Here is a 20,640-nt window from a genome sequence, read left to right on the forward strand (position 1 = left end):
GACCTTGCATGCTTGTGAACTTGAGTAACTAAGTAAACTTGTTGGCAAACTAGGGAAGGGAAAAATTTGTGTTTATAAGGAGATTCTTCTGTTTGAATTGGTTCAGATTAGGACTAGTAAAGTGTCAATACTCTAAATGTAGGAAATGGTTCAATGTCTGAACATTGGCGGCATCAGGATTTTTTAAGAATTCTTAAGAATCTGAAAGCAGTCATTGAAAAATTGTGTTCTTGGAAAATGATGTTCAGCAATGCTGAAAATTAATGATTCAATTCATAAGATGGGATTCAAGTTTCTTGATGACACAATACATTTGACAATGGGGTGTTCACAAGTGTACTGCACAGCATTGGCAACGCTGTCATTCCAGTCTCTGTTACTTCTACTTAGGATAGTTTCAACAGCGAGAAAATCATATTTCTGTCCATTTAAGATAAATTGTAAATTTTAAGAATGCTTGAAACATGCAGCATTCTTGTTGTAAGTATCTAGATTATTTGGGCTTGCATGTGTTAAAATCAGCTAATAGTGCGAGGCAATGATAAGCATTTTAAAAGTTCTGGTACTTGTGGCAAACTTCAAGAAGATAGCCAAGACTGTAGATGACTAGCAATATGCAGTTCCAATCTCCTTGGCCCACCTATCATCCAAGTGAAAGCCCTAAGTGTTATATTGGAAATATTGTTAATTGCACATCAATTCTTTAATTTGAATTTTCTGCAATTTTAATTATAATTATACATGAAATACCTTTGCAGTTCACTTACATTGCTATGTTAAAACAAAAATGGATTCAAGAGAACAGGTAGTATCACGGATATGAATGAATCATGAACTGTAATTTAGTGATAAACTGTAATTTGGTAATATGATAAACACATTTTTTAAAGAAAACTGTGGAGTTAAACGTTATTTAATTCTATTTGGGTCAATTTTTCTTTTGCCAGCACTTCTGACTCTAGCCATGAGTTGTGTAATTGCATTCATTATATTCTGTTAAAGGATTTATTAATATTGAAAACCACCAAGTTATAAAACGATTGAAATAAAATGACCTTTGTCCCATTTGTAGATTGTTGATTTTAAATTGCAGTCTTATTTCAGTCATCTTCGCAATACTACTTTTTCTGTCATGTGCAAGTAACATTTGTAAGATTTTACTATTATTTAATGGTTTTTCACCTTTTACTTAAATAATTAATTTCTGATTGCTTCCATGTCCTTTGTCCTGCATCTTTGTAGCAGTTGGTTGACAGTCTCCCTATAATACAATGGTTTTGTGTTCAATTGAAGGCTACTGTCAGTTAGTCTGTTTCAGTATTACTGTCTGGGAAGCTCCAGAGCAATTAATGAAAGACGTTGTGTTTGAAGAAAATATTCCCAGTGTTGAACCCATTGCACAGTAGCAGCTGTTCCTTCAGCAAGAATGGCTCTATGCATCAGTAGTAAACCAAAGATGTATTGCATGATATATTAATATCTATTGGACCATCACATTGTCCGAGGCAAGATCTGCCTGAAGCTGAAGACAGTAGTCATAAATGAGCAAATGTTTGCAAAGGGCAAGGGCAAGGACTAGTCATCCTGTTTCTAGTTGGCCCTTTCTGACAGTTAAAATTTCTTATGAAAATAGGCAACTTCAAAGAACAGTCTTTTGAAATTTTCAGAAGAGTGCAAAAGTTGCCATTGGGTAGAGGATTGGAACCACCATAGAATGCTGAATCTCAAACCGAAGTTGTTTGAAAAACTGAGCAGGTGTGCAGTATCTTTGGAGAGAAAGAGCTGAAAATGTGTTGCTGGAAAAGCACAGCAGGTCAGGCAGCATCCAAGGAACAGGAGAATCAACGTTTCTTCTCTTTGGAGAGAAAACAGAGTTAACGATTTGGGTGCAGTGACACTTCTTCAAAATATCTCTCCACAGTGCTGGATGACTTGCTGACATTTTCCAGTAATTTCGGTTTGTGCATTGGATTTCCAGCATCTGCATTTCTTTGTTTATTTTTGGTTTGCTATAGAACGATGCATCACCAACCCAACATGAAAGTTGATTGATGAAGAGAAAGCTAGCAAAGAGCAAGAAAGACTAGGGGAGGAACTTTGAATGAAGACCATGAAAAGTACAGAAGTGTGAACAAAGCTTTGAAGGAGAGCTGCAGGAGAGATAAACAATGATGGATTGAGTTAAAAGGCATGGAGGCATGAGACAGCAAATTGGAACAGCTGCACAGAATTGCTGGTGCCAAAAGCAATACCAATGTAGCAGTCCAGGATAAGGATGGCAGGATTTAATTTTCGGGTAAAGCGGATAGAACATTTCTGGGACATTGTCAATGAGCCCAAAATCAATTCTCCATTTGAGTTCGATGGCAGAATCATACTTTAGCAGCTGGAAATCACTTGGGAGAAGTTGGCAGGTTAGAGTTCCAAAGACCAATCAAGAGCCTGAAGAGCAGTGCGGCACCTGGGATTGATGAGATTCCAGCAGGGAAGTAGATACTTGGTAAAAGCACTGTTACTGCAGAGATCATGGAATTGATTAGCAACATCTGGACTGCAGGAAGACATTTTGGATGACTGGAGGCAAGCTATGATCCTCAACCTGTGAAAGAAAGGGACATTCCACAACTATTACAACTGGAGAGGTATAGTGCTGCTGTTGTACATGGCAAGGTGTTTAAAGGTGTTCAGCATGATACTGCTCAAATGATTTGGTAGTAACGTAAAACCAGGTTATAGTCAAACAGGTTTATTTGAAATTGCAAGCGTTCAGAGCACTGCTGCTTTGTCAGGTGAAGTTTGTGATTTCAAAATAAACTTGTTGCACTATAACCTGAATTTGACTTCTGAATTTGTCCTGCCCAGTCCAGCAATGGCACCTCCATACCTCAACGTAAAAATAGACAGTTCCCTTTTGTGAAGAACAGTCATGTTTCTGGATTGGAGGTCATACTGCAAGTAGATCCTTGCAACCAGGGACATTAGAGAGCTCAGCCTGGAAAATCAGTCTTCAACTTCATTGATCTCCGGAAGGCTTTTGATACATTAGTCAGCAATCATTGTAGTATATCACAAGATGGTATGGCATCACTCAGTATATGCTAACATCTTCAAAGCCTTATAGTGCATCTTTAGTGCTGCATCAACACTAGACCTAGGACCCATAGGCACAGCCTTAGAATTAGAGGGGGTCAATTTAGAATGGAAATGAGGAGGCATTTCTTCAGCCAGAGTGTGGTGGGCCTGTGGAATTCATTGCCACAGAGTACATTGGAGGCCGGGACATTAAATATCTTCAAGGCAAAGATTGATAAACTCTTGATCTCGTAAGGAATTAAAGGCTACAGGAAACTGCGGGTAAGTGGAGTTGAAATGCCCATCAACCATGATTGAATGGCGGAGTGGACTTGATGGGCCAAATGGCCTTCCTTCCACTCCTATGTTTTATGGTCTTCTGATCTTATGGACTAGACTTCTTGCAGATCATCACAGAAGTGCATCAAGGTTGCATACTCTTTCATTCCTTTTCCTCTTGGTTGTTGATTTTGTAATGGGGAACGTAATTATGGATGCAGACGATAGTATCCACAATATTTGTAGCGAGCTGAGGAACTGTGCATGCTCCAAGACACTGCAACCAGTCTTGAACTCATTGGCAACAAGATTGGTTTGTGTGTTAGCCATGATAAAAACAAAAACACTGACAATAAGGCCCTCTTATCACTTGTAGGCAATCAAACAATACGGATGTCAACCACTTCACTATCTTAAAAGTAACTTCTCCAGGGAGGATGATGCAGCAATCAATGTGCACACAAGAATGAACTAAGCAAAATCGGCCTTCCAGTAGTTCCACGTAATCTGAGCATCCAATGCTATCAACATGGCTGTGAATCTGTGACTCTACATGTTCATATTAGGATGAACTGCAACTTATATCAGTGAGACATGGAAGAGAACAGCAAAAATGTTGTGCAAATTGGTAATCTTTCTACAGGCTGCCTGTGTAAAATCCTGAAATCACATGGAGAGACAGTATTGCCAAGCAGGAGCTGCTACAGAAAGGCACCTGTGAGCTAACTGAGATTGGCAAGATACAAGTTTGCCTTTCTGGATGATATCCCATCAGAGTGACAGTAGACTGAACACCACCAAATAGAAAAAGAAGACTGGGCCATCCAAAAAGATTTGATTAAGTATTTTTAGGGAGGAACTTTAAAACATGATGTGACCTGGGCGGAAGCACAAGAGATTGCAATGGACCAATCCTAGTGGTGGAATCTTGTCGCCTCTAGTTCCTCTCGTCTGGTCTAGGGCTAAATCTCACTAAGTCTAAGACTACTTTTCATTCTGGGAATTGCCAGTCCAATCTGTAATTTTTCCCTGTTTATCCTGAACTCCTCTCATCTTATTGGCAATGCTTAAAACTTGGCAGATTGTTTTTCTTTCAGTTTCGGTCAGTGATGTGGTGAGTTGAACCTACTTTCATAACCTATGTGCACCAAACACTGTGCCAATGGTAATAAAAACAAAACTTGCCAGAAAAACTCAGCAGGTCTGGCAGCATCTGTGGAGAGAAACCAGAGTTAGCGTTTCGGGTCTGAAGAAGAGTCACTGGACCTGAAACAGTAACTCTGGTTTCTCTCCACAGATGTTGCCAGGCCTGCAGATTTTTCCAGCAATTTCTGTTTTTGTTTATTTATAGCATTCATAGTTCTCTTGGTTTTCAATCAATTAGTGGTAACAGTTGCTTTAAGTGGGCAGGAAAATGAGAGAACATCAGTTATCACATCATAATACAAAACTGACTGCAAGAAATCACTAGCAGTTTTACCGGGACTTCTGATTATTATTATTAAATTTTAGCTTTTTTAAGTACACATTTGTTGAATTTACTGATGTATTTCTGTTGGAGAAAAATAAGAGTAAGGGTTAATAGCAGGAAGAGGAAATATGGACTAATTTTAGCACCGGTCCTGGGAAGTATGGGAACAATTGCTTTCAGCTTGATGATTGATCTCAAGAATACACTTAATTTCTTAATAAACCAATCTCACTCTGACCTAAGAACTTAGTTGGGTGAGGCTGGACAACATTAATCATGCGTTTCCTATCCACATATTTCAACAGAAAGAGGAAGAGTTTGTTCAGCTGTAACATAACTATTGAGAAAAGATTTCACTGTCAATATCTTACAACATAACTGGCTATTGCAGAGGATATTTGGGCGCTGTTTAAACTCTGAATTAAAACATTGTTATTCACGCTGTGAAACAGAAATATTGAAGAGGTTTGGTGATGAGAGACTATTTGACACATTGCACTTCATGATTGAGACATGCGTTTGAATGTAACCACTATCAATATGCAGATTCTTGACAGGTGAAAGTTGAAACATGAGAATATTCTCTCTACTGATAAATGATGTAAAATGCAACATTAGTAAATTGTTAACGAAGCATTTGTTTTGAATGTTGGTAACATTCAAAATAAAATCTTTCCCTGTCTAAGCTAGCTGTTCTCCATGAAATTAGTTTTGACAGTCTCATGGGTTGGTATAAATTGCCAATCTTTAATTAAGAGCAGGATGCGTGGGAAATGGAAGATACAAAATGAAGACAGTCGTCAAGGATCATATCACATGAGTGGGTTGACCTGATGAGTAATTGAGAGTTATAACTGCCATTTGTGAGATTAAAATGGTTCCTGAAAAGTCGCCTAAAACATATGAAAAGTTAGTTCCTATGATATCAGTTAAATCTTAAAAATGTAAGTACTTCTTTAGTCTTACTACTCCTCCCCAACCATTTTATTTTATTTTTGCTGAGTACTTATCTTCATAAAGTACCTGAACAAGATCAGATACACTGCAGTATTAAATTGGTCATGGGATTGAATCTCTGGTGTGATTCTTTTTGTCACTCTAGTTGAGGAGTAGCAATTCTGTCATTGTTCATCATGTGAGGCATAAACATTGCTTTACAATTTACAGTCTGACTAGTTTCTTCAAGGACTGCACATCTTGTGGATATATGAAGTTGAATTTTCTGATTGGTATTGATGTAGCAGACAGTTATATTTTAGTTGCAACAAATAAGCTGTACTTATTGTACCATATTTTTCTGTTCCATAGCCATGGTCATCATTGCTCAGGAACTGGAACTCATTAGCTGTTACTCATCCGGGATACATGGCCTTCTTAACCTATGATGAGGTAAAAGCAAGACTCCAGAAATTCATCCACAAACCTGGGAGGTAAGGAAATTAAGAGCTGCAATGTCACTATGGGGATGTGTTGAATAGAAAGAAGGCATCAGAGATTTTTGCATCATGACTTAATAAACAAATCATTTTTTCTTTGGCAAATTTCTGGTTTCTGTAATTGAATGGGAGATCTTGTAAATGAGGAGGAAAGAAAAATATTTCCTTAAATCTACTTTGAGTGATGGGGTGGAATTATTTGATGTGGGATGGATTGTAGGATCCTGCATGGTGAATTTTTCATCTTGGCTATTGTTAATTGAAAACATTCAAAAATACCAGAAGGAGAACATTCAACTCATGATGTCAGATAGCTGTAATTGAATCTCCCTCCACATCACTCTTGGTGCTTTCAAGATCCTTCCTACACTTATAAAATGCTTCACTTCGCAATTTCTTTTTGCCAGTCACCTTAAATCAGTGTCCTACGCTTCCTGACCATTCTGCCAAAGGGAATGTTTTCTCCCCATCTATTCTTTCTAGACTCCTCGGTATTTTGACATGGTTTGCTTAACTCATCTCAGCTTTTTCTCCTTCAAGAACATCAACCCTATCCATGGAATTGAAATCTCTGTTTTGGAACAATTCTCATTAACCTTGACTGCACTTTTTTGAAAGGCTTCACATCCTTCTTAAAATGTGTCTAGAATTAATCACAATGTTCCAAGTGAGACAATTACTGTTTCAAAAAGGTTCACCATAACTTGGTTGCCTTTGTACCAGGTACTTGTACATAAAAATCTTAATATGTCAACCGTCTTCTCAATCGGCTCTGCTATCTTCAATAATTTGTACAAATTCGCCCAGGTTTTTCTGTTCCTTTGCACCTTTTAGAGTTGTACTCTGTGTATTTTATACTTTGCTCTGGTTTCTTCCCATTGTCCAGAGATGTGTGGGTTACATGGATTAGCCATGCTGAAATTGCCTGTAGTGTTCAGGGATGTGCAGCTAGGTGGGTTAGCCATGGTAAACGTGGAATTGTGGGATATGGTTAGGGTGTGGGTCTGGGTGGAATGTTCTTCAGAGGATTGGTATAGACTCGATGGGCCAAATGGCCTCCTGAACTATAGGGGTTCTAGATTCAATAATTATACAGCCTTTCTTTATACTTCTCACCAAAATGTATTATTTTGCAAATCTCTACAATAAAGTTACTCTGTTATGTTTCTGCGAATTCCACCAGCCATTAGATTTCTTCTTGAAGTTTATCACTATTGTCTTTATGGTTATGATTTGGAGGTGCCGGTGTTGGACTGGGGTGGCCAAAGTTAAAAAAAATCTATAGTCCAATAGGTTTATTTGGTATTCCCAAGTTTAGATCACATTAAAATCTTTCAAGAAAAGCAGTGGTCCTGTGCTGATCGCAGGGAAGATCACTAGACATATTGTCTTGCATTCCAAATAAAACATCTATGCACTTTTACTGTTTCTTGGCACTCAGCCAACCTTGTGTTCATGCCATGATTTTCCCTATTATTCTCGTGACTTCAAATCTATATGGTGTGACACTTTATGAAATGCCTTCTGCAAGTTCATATATACCACATCAAGCACATAACCCTCATCAATCCTCTCTGTTACGTCCACAAAATCTCATCAGTTAGTTAAACATTATTTCCTTGAGGCATTTCCATATTGACTTTTCTTTAAAAATTGGCAGTTGGCCAAGCGGCTGTTAATTTTTTCCTGGCTTATTGTTTCTAAAAGCTTTCCCACAACTGAGCTTAAACTGATTGACCTTGCTCGATCACCAGCAGAACAAATGCGACCATCAAAATGTGCTGTAGCAATTCACCAAGACCTTTGCAAATCTGAAGGACAAAGGTTACAGGCCCATGATGAAACCATCAAACTCCTCTCCAAGTTACACGTCAATCCTGATTTGGAAATATATTGCTGTACCTTCGTCACTGAGGGATCAAAATCTTGGAACTCCCTATGAAACGGCAATGTGAGATTATTTTCACCAAGCAGTCTGTAGCAGTTTACGAAGGTTTCAACACCACGTTTCAATGCATTTCGGCTTGGACAATAAACCTCATCTTTCCAGGATATCCTGTGAATATTAAAAAACTTTAGTCAAATGTGATTTTTCTGCATCTAATGTGAATTACCTAATAAATAGATTACTCAATAATTGATTGCATGAAACACTTGGCCATTTAGATTTTAAAGAGCCCTGATGCTGTTTTAATAATGGATGCTGGAATTCTAATAACATTAGGAATGGAAAGTAATAACATTATTATTTGCATTTGCTAGAATTGATTATGGTGGACACAGTCAATATATTTGTTACTTTTAGTGACTATCCCAGTAAATCCATTGCAGAGGTCAGAAAAATTCCCAAACGTGAGGGAAGAGGAAGCAAATCTTTTGAACAATTGTGTGAAAAGTTGACATTTAGTTTATTACTTATACTTATCCCATATAAGCCAAATAAACTTTAGAAAGGCCTTCACAGAGGGGTATATATCACCTATCAGCTTATCTTTTGGTCAGAAATGGGTAATTCTTGCTTGCTCAACATCTTCGTTGTGAAGCAGTTGTTGTATAAAACCAGGATCATTCCAAAACATCCCAATTGCTACTTCTATCCAGACAATGAAACAGTAGCAACGTTAAGTTAATGATTAATGTCAGTTTTGTTTCATTCACTAGCGAGACTATCAGGCAGTGATGTTTTGGTTATGGAGTAATGCTTTTGTTGGTGTGTTGCTTCTGTTCTTTTATTGCAGTGCCTTATTTTGCGATGGAGATGTGCTGATAGTGAATTCATCTTGTAGGAAATCCTTCACACATTTTACTGAATTAAAATGTTTATTTTTGCTATTACTTTGGGAAAGGTTTTTTCAAGAGGTTGATGCATGATAGGCTAAATTCCCCACAGGCAGCAATTACAGAACTAAACTGGTACAAATCTATATGAGAGTAGTTTATGCTTTATTTCACTCTTTTAAGATGTGCTAGTGCAATGCAAGGGTTGGTACTAATCTGCAGATACCCTCAAAGAACCTATCCTGTCCACAATCCCAAATATTTCATGGCAATAAAATGATCACGACTCAGTAGATCACCATGTATAGATGTACCATCAGCAAGATGCTCTGTCGTGGCTTCAATTAGAAGAGATACAACTACCTGAAAGTTTCTCTCCAAGGTGCACACTATCCTAACTTGATCTACCATTCTTTCCCTGTCCCTGGAAACTCCGTTCCCAGTAGAGTGAACTGTGGAGTTTCAAGAGTTTCATCACCACCTCAAAATTAATTATGAATAGGCAATAGATATTGGTTACAGGGACACAAACACCTCAGGAATGAATTAAAAGAAAAAAAAGTGAACTTTCAAATCTAACCTACCAAAACATCTGTAGTTGTGTTATAATTCATCAAATGTAACTTCAATTCTTTTGTTTTCAGCTACATATTCCGATTGAGCTGTACCAGGCTTGGCCAGTGGGCAATTGGCTATGTCACAGCAGATGGCAACATTCTTCAAACAATCCCCCATAACAAACCCCTCTTTCAGGCTCTGATTGATGGATTCCGTGAAGGATTGTGAGTTCACAAGTGTTCCTTCATGCTGTAATGTTACAGATATAATACTCTAATATAACGTTAACTTTGCTTTCAATTGTTTTAAAAGTTCTCCTTAAAATGTTGAAACTGTTTAAATATCTCTTGACTTAGGAATTATGGTTTTTGTGTTTGACTGTTCATTATGATGTTGTGAAAAGCAATCAAATGTGGCCACTTTCAACTTTTGTTAAATGAAATTTGAATATTGTGACTAATTACTGGAAAGAACCTGAAATATGATCTTGTATTTGTTTACATGGTTTAAAAACAAACTGTTGGAGAAATTCAGCAGGTCTGATAGCATTTTATGGAGATGGAAGCAGCGTTAACATTTCAACTTCAGTTTGACTCTTCAGAACTGAAAGAGGCTGGAATATGATATTTTATGCACTGTTGCTGGGGAGGAAGAGTGAGTGGAACAGATTGTGAGGGTACCCAGAGCAAAAGATAAAGGGATCTTCCAGTTGCTTGCCATTTTAATTGACCACCTTGGTCTATGCTAACATTTCCTCCTGGGCCTGCTGCAGTATTCCAATGAAGCTCAATACACACTGGAGGGCCAGCACCTCATTTCCTATTAGGCTGAATGGCTTACTCCTGTTTTTATATCTCAGAACTCCAAACCATGGTCTCTGCCTTCCATTATTCTTGCATTCCTTCACTGCCCGTCTAGCCATGTCTTGTGTGTGTCTTTTTTTTTAAGATTCCCTGCAGTATGCAAATAGGCCATTTGGCCCCACAAGTCCACACTGACCCTCTGAAGAGTAACCCACCCAGACCCATTTCTTTACATTTACCCCCTGACTAATGCACCTAACATTATGGGCAATTTAGCATGGCCAATTCACCTTGCCTGCACATCTTTTGTATTGTGGGAGGAAACTGGAGCACCCAGTGGAAACCCAAGCAGACACAGGGAGAATGTGCAAACTCCACTCAAACAGTCGCCTGAGGCTGGAATCGAACCTGGGTCCCTGGTGCTGTGAGGCAGCAGTTCTAGCCACTGAGCCACCGTACCGCCCTCATTTTGTCTTAGCAGAGCTAACCCATTTTCTTCTTTCAAACCTATCATTTGTATCATTTACCCATTTTACATCTCTCTCTCTCTCTCTCTCACACTCACACTCACACACACATGCGCGCGCGCGCGCACACACTCTTTCACACTCTCACTCACTTTCTCTCTCTCTCACACACACACACACACACACACACACACACACACACACACACACACACACACACTCTCACACTCTGTCTCATGCTTGGACTCTCGTACCCGTTCGCGCGCTCTCGCTCGCTCGCTCTCTTTCTTTCTCTCTCTTGCATTTGTTCACACACTCTTTCACACTCTCTCACACACGCTCTCTCTTGCTCTCGTTCGTTCGCTCACTCTCGCTCTCTCACCCTCATTCTGGCACTCTCGCATACCGCCTGTGTTTCTACACCCTCCGGCTTGCACTCTTTCTCTCTCTGTTACACTCTGCTTTCTCTCTCGCAGCAGGATCTTGGTCTGAGAAATTGGTCTGAGAAATGACAAATGGAGTTTCATATAGATAAGTGTGAGGTATTGCATTTTGGAAAGTTAATTCAAGGTAGGAATTTCATGGTGAATGATAGTTCCTTAAGCACTGTAGAACATAGAACAATACAGCACAGAACAGGCCCTTCGGCCCACGATGTTGTGCCGAACATTTGTCCACTGTAGTGGAACAGAGGGAACTTGGAGTTCAGGTTCACAGTTCTTTCAAAGTGGAGTCACAGGTAGACAAGGCAGTGAAGAAGGCTTTTGGCACACTGACCTTCATCATTCAGGGCATTGAGTGTAGAAGTTGGGAAGTTATTTTGCAGTAACCCAGGATGTTCATGAGGCTGCACTGGGAGTATTGTGTTCAGTTTTGGTCACCTTGTTGTAGGAATGGTTATGAAGGTGAAGGCATGTAGTGTACTTTTAAGCGAGAGTGAAAGCTGTTTCACACTGAGAACTTGCAGGCCCCTGTCATGTAACTGACTAGTAGTCTCAGAATGTATTAGAAAATTGAAAATATATAACATTTGGCTCTGAAACAAATACCTGAGTTTTGGTTGCTGTTTTGACAATCATTTGAATTGAGCCATTCAGTTTAAATTATCCCTTTGGATACTAAAAAACAATTTATTTTAAATGTATTGCTTTGCCAACATTGAACCAATTAGGCAATCCGATGTTGGGGGTATAAAGAAACAGACATTTTGACAGTTAGGGAGTGAGAGTAACTGCCAGCAAGCACTTTCTATTCCATATTAAACAACTTTGCAGCAAAAGACCGAAAACAATCCAGAGAGATCTTGAGCCAGAAGGAGACAGACACCGACAACAGCCGCCACGTGGTCTTGAAATTAAGTTGATGTAACTTTAATGCGGGCTTTTATTGGAACAGTATATTGTTGTAGAGTTGAAGGCAGATAATAAACATTTAAAAGAAAGGAAGCTTACAGTTGTAAATAGTTGTTGTTTAATGTTCATTTTTAGAGTTAAAGAATAAATTGATACTTTTTCTTTAAATAGTGAAAGTTGGGAGTTCTCTGCCATTCAAGCTTTAACAGATTACAGTGTATGGTGAGCTTTTCTGTATGTTTGGTTTAAATAGCAGAAGAGTTCACTGCCGTGTCATTACATAAGGATGTTATTAACTGGAAAGAGTGCAGAAGAAATTTCCAACAATGTTGCCTGTACTCAATGGTCAGAGTTATAGAGAGAGGTTAGACAAGCTAGGACTTTTTTCTTTACAGTATAGGATACTGAGAGGGTGACCTTATAGAGATGTACAGGATCATGAGAGCCATGGATAGAGTGAATGCAGTCAGTCCTTTTTCCAGGGCAGGGGAATCAAGGAATAGGGGGCATCAGTTTCAGCTTAGAGGAAAAAGGGTTACTGTCTCGCTCTCCTTCTCCCTCGCTCTCCTTCTCCCTCGCTCTCCTCCCTCGCTCTCCTTCTCCCTCGCTCTCCTTCTCCCTCGCTCTCCTTCTCCCTCGCTCTCCTTCTCCCTCGCTCTCCTTCTCCCTCGCTTTCCTTCTCCCTTGCTTTCCTTCTCCCTCGCTCTCCTTCTCCCTCGCTCTCCTGACCATTAGCACTACTTTTGGTTTTTGAATTAGACACCTCAGGATTTGTTCTGTTTGCTCCTCCTCTCCCTCTGTCCACACCATTTTAAAAAAATACATCACTTTCCACTCCATTTCAATTCTGAAGAAGTCATATCAGACTTGAAACGTTAACAGTTTCTCTGTGCACAGATGCTGATGGACCTGCTAAGTTTCTCTGGGATTATTTTTATTTCAGATTTTCAGCATCTGATTTATTTTTAAATGTTGATCTTTTTTGTGGTTTGCTCACAGTTTCTATTTCAATCCATTGAAATCTGAAAAAAACAGATAATTGGATGCTCCCATGTTGAGCATATTTTGTTTTTATTCTTCCATTTTACATTTCAAGGTTTGGGTATTCTTGACTAACTCTTCGGCCTGCAGGAATGGAAATCCCAGATTCATTTGTGGCCACATGAAACTTGTAATACTGGGCTAGCAATTAAAGGACCCAGCTTAAACAAATGCAATAAGTGAATAAATATTAGTATACACTGTATTGTCTGAATTCATGAAGTAATGAAGAGAAATGCCACCCTATTTTATTATCTTATTTAATTAGTCAATACACCTCAACACTTCTTAGCCTATTCCATATCATTGAACTGACAGTATTGGTTTCAGTTGCAAATTATCTGCAAATTGGGCTTTTGTGCAGTTTCTTCAGTTCTGAAAGAAGTGGTTTTGAAAAATTGCTATGTGGCAAATCATCTAAAAATAATATAATTTGGAACCCAATCTCCATCCCTTTTACTTAAACTGTCAAAAGACAGCAACTTAATGGAAAACCAAACTCTATATTAATGGACAAAAATTCATCATATATAATTTTTGATTCAGTCCTTTGTAGGGAACGATATGCCTCACCCTAAACAGGCAGAAATGTGAACTTGGAAATTTTAGGACCACTTTGAAAACTATCACGAAGTGTGGCCTAAGAGATCCAACTATTTTCCCAATCTGAAATCTCAAAACGCTATATGGTCTTAAAAAAAATCCAAAACATCATAATCTGTTGTTGCAATTACTGTTCAAAAGATTAAAACACAGGAGGTATTCATAATTCAATGTTGTTGTTAGATTGGAGGGTTTTCCTCTACTACACTGAATTTTCCATGGTTTGAATTCCCTGTCATGCTACTTCCATTATTTGAACTCATGACTGTTTATGTCAATAATAATTTAAACTTAGTTCTAAGGCTTGAAAACTTATTACTGTCTCTGAAAGGCAATCGTTCACATGTAAACCCGTCAATTAATGTCATTATATTTTGAACTGGGAGCAGAGGTGAGTCTGATCCTGTTTCTATGCATGTAGGAGAAAATCCAAAGTAATGAAAGGCTGTTTAGCCTATTAATCAGCCTCAATCCCAAGTGCATGTATGAATAATCTATCACTGATTTATCACCCATGACAGCTGTTAAGACCCTATTTTAAAGAAACCTAATTTCCTCCCGGATCATTTCTTGAGGGAATATTTGATAATAGCATTGCTGTCATCCATCTCTTGATTTAGTCCAGTTTGTTTTTTTTTAAAGAATGCAATTGACCCTCAGTTTCATTTTCTATGCTGGATATGGCAGTTATTCTGTGGAGAGAGATTGTATTTTTATTTGCTTTTTATCTCACAGAAGACTGCTACATTTTGTAATTGTTACTTTCATGTTATCTATAAACATAACACCAGTTTTCAGTCACCTCTTACTTATAAAGTAAATGATTGTCTTTCACAAATTAGGTGTCTGAAACCTTGACCATTCTAATTATTTCTGTGAACCCATTCAGATGCACCAATGCTCTATTTAAGATTGGGTGACTTAAGTTTTGCATAACCATTATCTTTGTGTCATATAATGCAAATAAAATTTGATCTTGTCAGTAGTCTTATGCCCTCCAGATGATAGCATTAGATGATTAAAATAAACATTTTAGACATAAAGTTAAAATTACACTTCAACAACAATTCTGCTCATCCCACCTTCTGGTTTGGTGCATCCCACTAAAGGAAGGATAGAAAAAAGAATGAATATGCGTTAAGAGTCTCCAAGATTCGTACAAGTGTTGCTATCATATAAATTGGTATTGTATGTGTTTCTGTGGCATCTGGTAAAAGATTTAATTTCCTTGGTTATATTTTCTTCTAGTTACCTGTTTCCTGATGGACGTAGTCAAAATCCAGACCTGAATGGCTTGTGTGAGCCTACACCACATGACCACATTAAAGTGACGCAGGTAGAATTCTGACATATTTGCTTCTGCTCTTTGCGGAACTCAATAGTACTGTCAATGAAATTACACTGATTTTTGCCATATAATTTTTACTTTTAGTTCACCTATAAGTTCCACTCAACATTTATGGCAGACCTTCATTGTAAATGCTTCAGCCCAACTTCCACTCTGATGTTCACAGACTTTACAGACCTTTGAACTGATTTACTGGTTATGGGATTGTTGTTTCTACCTATAGCATGCTGCTTCTGTTGTATGTTCTGGTTTCACCAAGTTGGTAGCTCATTTGTTAAATATGCTGCTGCTGGTATCATTTCCAATGTTCCTCGTTGAATCCTATTCCCTGGCATATTGATAGAGTGAAGGATATTATTGGCCATTGTGGTTGAATACAGTTCTGCTGCTGATGGTACATAGCACTTCATTGATGCTTGGCTAAATCTGGTCTGAGTATAGTCCATTTAGCTTGGTGGTGGGTGCCACAAAGCATAATGAAGGATTCACTGTGCCCATTTCAAGGATTGGTTGTGTTAATTCCTACGATAATATTATGGGCAGATGCACTTACAACAGATTGATTGTTGAGTCTGAGGTCAAGTGGGTTTTTCTCCCCTATTCTCTGGCAGGTGGAACCAGATGGGTTGGGATATCTGGTCAGCATGGACAAGTTGGACCGAAGGGTCTGTTTCTGTGCTGTACATCTCTATGACTATGACGAGAGAACCCATGTCTGTTGCTTTTTCATTTTACCAATTCAATAAGTTATTTGCCCTGTGTGTATGTGTTATTGCTGTGCTCAACAGTGCTGGAAAAGGCACTGAGAGAAGATAATCAATTAATAATGAGTTTTTAAACATAACATAAAAACTAGAAGTAGGAATCGTCAATTCAGCATCACAATCCTTCCCTGCCATTTAGTTCTATAATGGCTGATCTCATCTCAGCCTAAACTCCACTTTGTGCCTGCTCTTCATAATCCTTTAACCCATTAAAATCTTATTTTTGTTTATTTTTGAGGAAAAACATTCAGGCTATTGAGGGAGCGCAGCGTAGGTTCACAAGGTCAAATCCTGGAATGGCGGGGTTACCTTACACTGAAAGACTGGAGCGACTGGGCTTGTTTACCCTTGAGTTTAGAAGACTGAGAGGGGATATGATTGAGACATATAAGATTATTAAAGGATTGGACACTCTGGAGGCAGGAAACATGTTTCCGCTGATGGGTGAGTGCCGAACCAGAGGACACAGCTTAAAAATACGGGGTAGACCATTTAGGACAGAGACGAAGAGAAACTTCTTCACCCAGAGAGTGGTGGCTGTGTGGAATGCTCTGCCCCAGGGGGCAGTGGAGGCCCAGTCTCTGGATTCATTTAAGAAAGAGTTGGGTAGAGCTCTCAAGGATTGTGGAATCAAGGGTTATGGAGATAAGGCAGGAACAGGATACTGATTAAGGATGATCAGCCATGATCATATTGAATGGTGGTGCAGGCTTGAAGGGCAGAATGGCCTACTCCTGCACCAATTGTCTATTGGCTATACTGTCTATTTTTATAAATATATACTTGTCTGTCCCCACTGTCACTCCAGACACCAGGCATACCGAAGATTTTGCAAATGCACATGAGGTGCTGAAGGAGATAAAAGTTCTACAATGATAGCTAATTTAAGGCCCCACATTATTTCTGGAAGTGACTTAATCAGTCCTGACTGCACTTTCCAGGTGATCTGACATGCACAGCCTGTATACTTGCTGGAGCCTTGAACTGAATTTTCTTTCCCTTCTTCCTCCTCTCAACACTGCCTTTTTATTTTGTGTGCACCACTGCTAAAATATTCATCAACTTGAAGATGAATGCTTCTGATGTTTTCATTTCTGGATATATTTCCTTCACTTTTTGTTACTTCAACCAACTCAAAACTCTGTATTCTGGTTAGAGTCTCTAACACACATTATTACGGTTTTTAAACAGTTTCATTCACTCCTTGTGCTCAAGATTTGGATTTTTATAACATTTTTCAGCTCACTTCATTTTATTTCAGTCATGTGTTCCAGACCGTATTTGTCCAATCCAGATTAATGTGTAATAAGTAAAGCTTGATCATTCTGGCATCAGGCGTTTAATTCTGGAACAAAGTTCATGAAACATTTTACTTTGGTATCTCTTCTAAATAATCTATCATCTTAGATGTAGCATCATTGACTCTTGCCTCTTTAATTTCCTATCCTTCATGAAGACTTTTATAAAAGTTTGTTATTACTTGAACTTTATTCTGTGTGGTCATTTGCGGTGCTTAATCAATCACCATTCAGAGTATAGTTACTGCTGTTTTGAAACGTGCACACACCTTTTGGGGAATTCTATCTATAGACAGTTCTTCTAGAAAGCACTGATTGCGTTCTTATGCAACCAATCCCGTGTTATAGAAAAATCGTGCTTTAGAAACAGCACTTAATGTTGGCGATGTAATCATGCTACAGCCAACACACATTTTAAAAGTTTTCACATTAGAAACCATCTCTGCAATTTGTCAATCACATTATAACGAATTCTCATTAATGAAATGTGTACTATAGCAGAACGACCTGCACATTTTGGTGCACAGCATAATCTTATAAATATTGTGTGCTTGTCTTTTGTCTCCTATTTGATATAATCTCCAGATTTCAGTGCCACTCTCTCTTGACCTATATCCAAATATTTGAAACACAAGGTGAACAAAAATGGCCTTAGAAGCAGAGCTCTGTGGGACACCACTGCCTGCTTCTGCTTGCTCTGACATATTAGCTCTCTGAAATTTGTCTGCAGTGCACTTAAAAGATTTAAACTTTTTCCTAATCATGAGGTTTAGATAGCAAACTTAAACTTCAATGAATTAGGTAATTCCCTTAATTAGGTTACCATATTGTGGTCATTTACAGCTATGATTCAATATTTAAAATGCCAGTTATAGTTTTGATTTGTGTACAGATCACATTGAGTGAGCTTTTGTTTGGGAAATGATCCTAAGCAGCTCATAAGTCTGGTATGGAGACTCCAGAACCCACATCTGAGATGCTGGATAGCAGTCTAGTCTTTCAATGAAAGTTAAAGAATTTGTACTTGTGCAAATTTTGTAGCACTTCTCTTTACCATATTGCCATACCAATAGAAAAGGGAATTAAACGTTTGTATTCAATTATGTTCATAACACATCATACTTGTAGAAAAGTAATTGATGAAAATATTCAAAGTGACTGAATTATCAGAATAGTTGGTAAAGAGAACATAAGATTGAACTTTTCAGGTTCAGATTCGGTTTATGGTCTCCATTATTGGCATGGACTACAAGAAAGGAAAAATGAGCCAGGGTTTCCCTATTCAAATTTTATTCTTTATTAGTCTTTAGACATGAACAATCCACCTCCTCCTCCCCCCACCCATCCGCTTCAATTGTTGTCCATTTTTCCTTTTATACAAGGACGAGTCACTTGACTAGTTCAAGCCCAAACTAATAAATAGCAGTTGGTAGCTGTGGAACTACATCAAAGTGGTACTTTCTGAAGAAATAGAACTGAATAATTGAATTGTTCTATTATTGAATTTTGCCAACACAAAGATGTAATCCTCATTTTGATTTTCCTTTTTAAGGAACAATATGAATTATATTGTGAGATGGGCTCCACCTTCCAGCTCTGCAAGATCTGTGCAGAAAATGACAAAGATGTGAAAATAGAACCCTGTGGTCACCTAATGTGTACTTCCTGTCTTACAGCCTGGCAGGTAGGAGAGAATAAACTTCAATTTGTCAGGAGCAACTGTAATTCATGTAAGTGCTAATGCAGTTTATTGTGAAGATGATCCATTGACACTTACATTCTATGCCTGCTGTATTTGGGCTGAACACAGTGCTGAATGTAGATAGAATGAATGTTGTAGATCTCAGCTACAGTGTGTCTCTGCGAAATTGGTACCATTATCAGATAAATGGTCAGAAGATCACTTCATTGAAGTAGTGGTTCATCTTTTTTAAAAAAAATGTATTCTTTCCAGCAACTAAATGCATTTTTCCAGGTGGTATAGTGAGGTAGTGGAAGAATATAGTTAGTTTAAATCAAAATTGTGAATTCCATTATAAAATACAGAGATCGTACCCTTTTGTTCCCTGTACTTTTAATTGTGAATTGAAATTGAACAAGAACTTTTAAACCAAGGATTGTGAAAAGAATTGATTTATTTTTAAAAACATGTTCTTGGAACTCATTCCATGAGATATTTACACTGCCTATTTCAAGTAGCAGGGGTAGCAATTTGTAAATACCCAGCACCAGGGCAGGTATGAAAAGTGAGATTTGACCAGGAACAAGTAGCTTGTGTGACTTCCTTTCTGCAATAAAAAATATGTGAAACCTGAAGAATGTATTTTCGCCTATCAATTGCTATAAGCGTTCACCTTAACCAGTAACTAAGAGACTTTTCAGTTAGTGTATCAATCGTCCTGTGCCTCTATGAAGAAAGGAATGAATCTTGAGAAAAGACATTGAAGAACAGAAAGTCCTGGCTAGACACAATTACCAAATCTGCAAACCTTGTGGACTGGTGCTACTGTACTATTGTTTCCAGTGTTTTTTCCCCCTCCACTCTTTTATACTAGTTTTTTTTAAAAAAGTGTCTGTATCTATCTGCAGGGGTTTTATACGGAATTATAGTTCTAATGAGTAGAGCCTTACAGCTGATAGTTCATAACTGTTTACTTGTAATAAAATTTACTTGTAATAAATGGTGTGATGTAAACTATCATTTATATTTGTAAAGTATCATTTATTGTAAATTTGGGTTTTTTGGTTTTGAGTTAGTAATATGGGCTTTTGTGTTTCAAGTTAATAATTAACTTAAGTATTTCTGCATGGTAATTTATTTTAAATCAATATTTAAGGCCTATGTTATGAAGATGTGGGTGTACTGTACACTTAAGCAAGTTAAAAGCTAGCAGAACTACCTGACAGCACCAAGTGTTCTGAACAAGATGAAATGTAACCTTTTGTTCCAGCAGCTAGTGTAGCTGGTTGCCTGGAGACAAGAACAAATTTGAATTGAGCCAATCAGTTTAAATTATACCCCAAAAAAACCCAACCTCCAATCAAGTTTGAATTTAGTATATTGACAATATTAAAAGCCAGTGACACAATAGGATGCTTTAGGGTATAAGACCGGGGAAAATTGAACAGTTGAGGGAGAACTGCCAAGCCAGACTGCCCAGGGAATAGCTCTCTTAAAGGTATCTTTAACGATCAGTGACCTGTGAAACAGAAACCCTAAGAAGAAGAAAAGAAGACAGAGAAAGATATAAAGAGAAGATTTGACAGCTGTCTGGTTTTGAAATTTGAATTTTTAGTAAATCTTAATCGGCGATTTTATCGGACTAGAGGGGAGTAAGTTGTAAATAGTTGTTAATTATTCTCTGTTTTA

General features: G+C 38.1%; 1 protein-coding gene across 3 annotated transcripts in view; it reads left to right on the plus strand.

The window, feature by feature from the left end:
* Positions 1-20,640, plus strand: part of cbl (Cbl proto-oncogene, E3 ubiquitin protein ligase) — a 271,172-nt gene that overhangs the window by 206,366 nt on the left and 44,166 nt on the right. For all 3 annotated transcript variants that reach the window (XM_043677729.1, XM_043677727.1, XM_043677728.1), the window contains exons 5-8: positions 6,131-6,252; positions 9,681-9,818; positions 15,109-15,196; positions 18,823-18,954. In XM_043677729.1, coding sequence (XP_043533664.1) covers positions 6,131-6,252; positions 9,681-9,818; positions 15,109-15,196; positions 18,823-18,954 — 480 coding nt within the window. The remainder of the gene's footprint in view (positions 1-6,130; positions 6,253-9,680; positions 9,819-15,108; positions 15,197-18,822; positions 18,955-20,640) is intronic.

Source organism: Chiloscyllium plagiosum, chromosome 36 (genome assembly GCF_004010195.1).
Source record: "Chiloscyllium plagiosum isolate BGI_BamShark_2017 chromosome 36, ASM401019v2, whole genome shotgun sequence".
NCBI classification, from domain to species: domain Eukaryota; kingdom Metazoa; phylum Chordata; class Chondrichthyes; order Orectolobiformes; family Hemiscylliidae; genus Chiloscyllium; species Chiloscyllium plagiosum.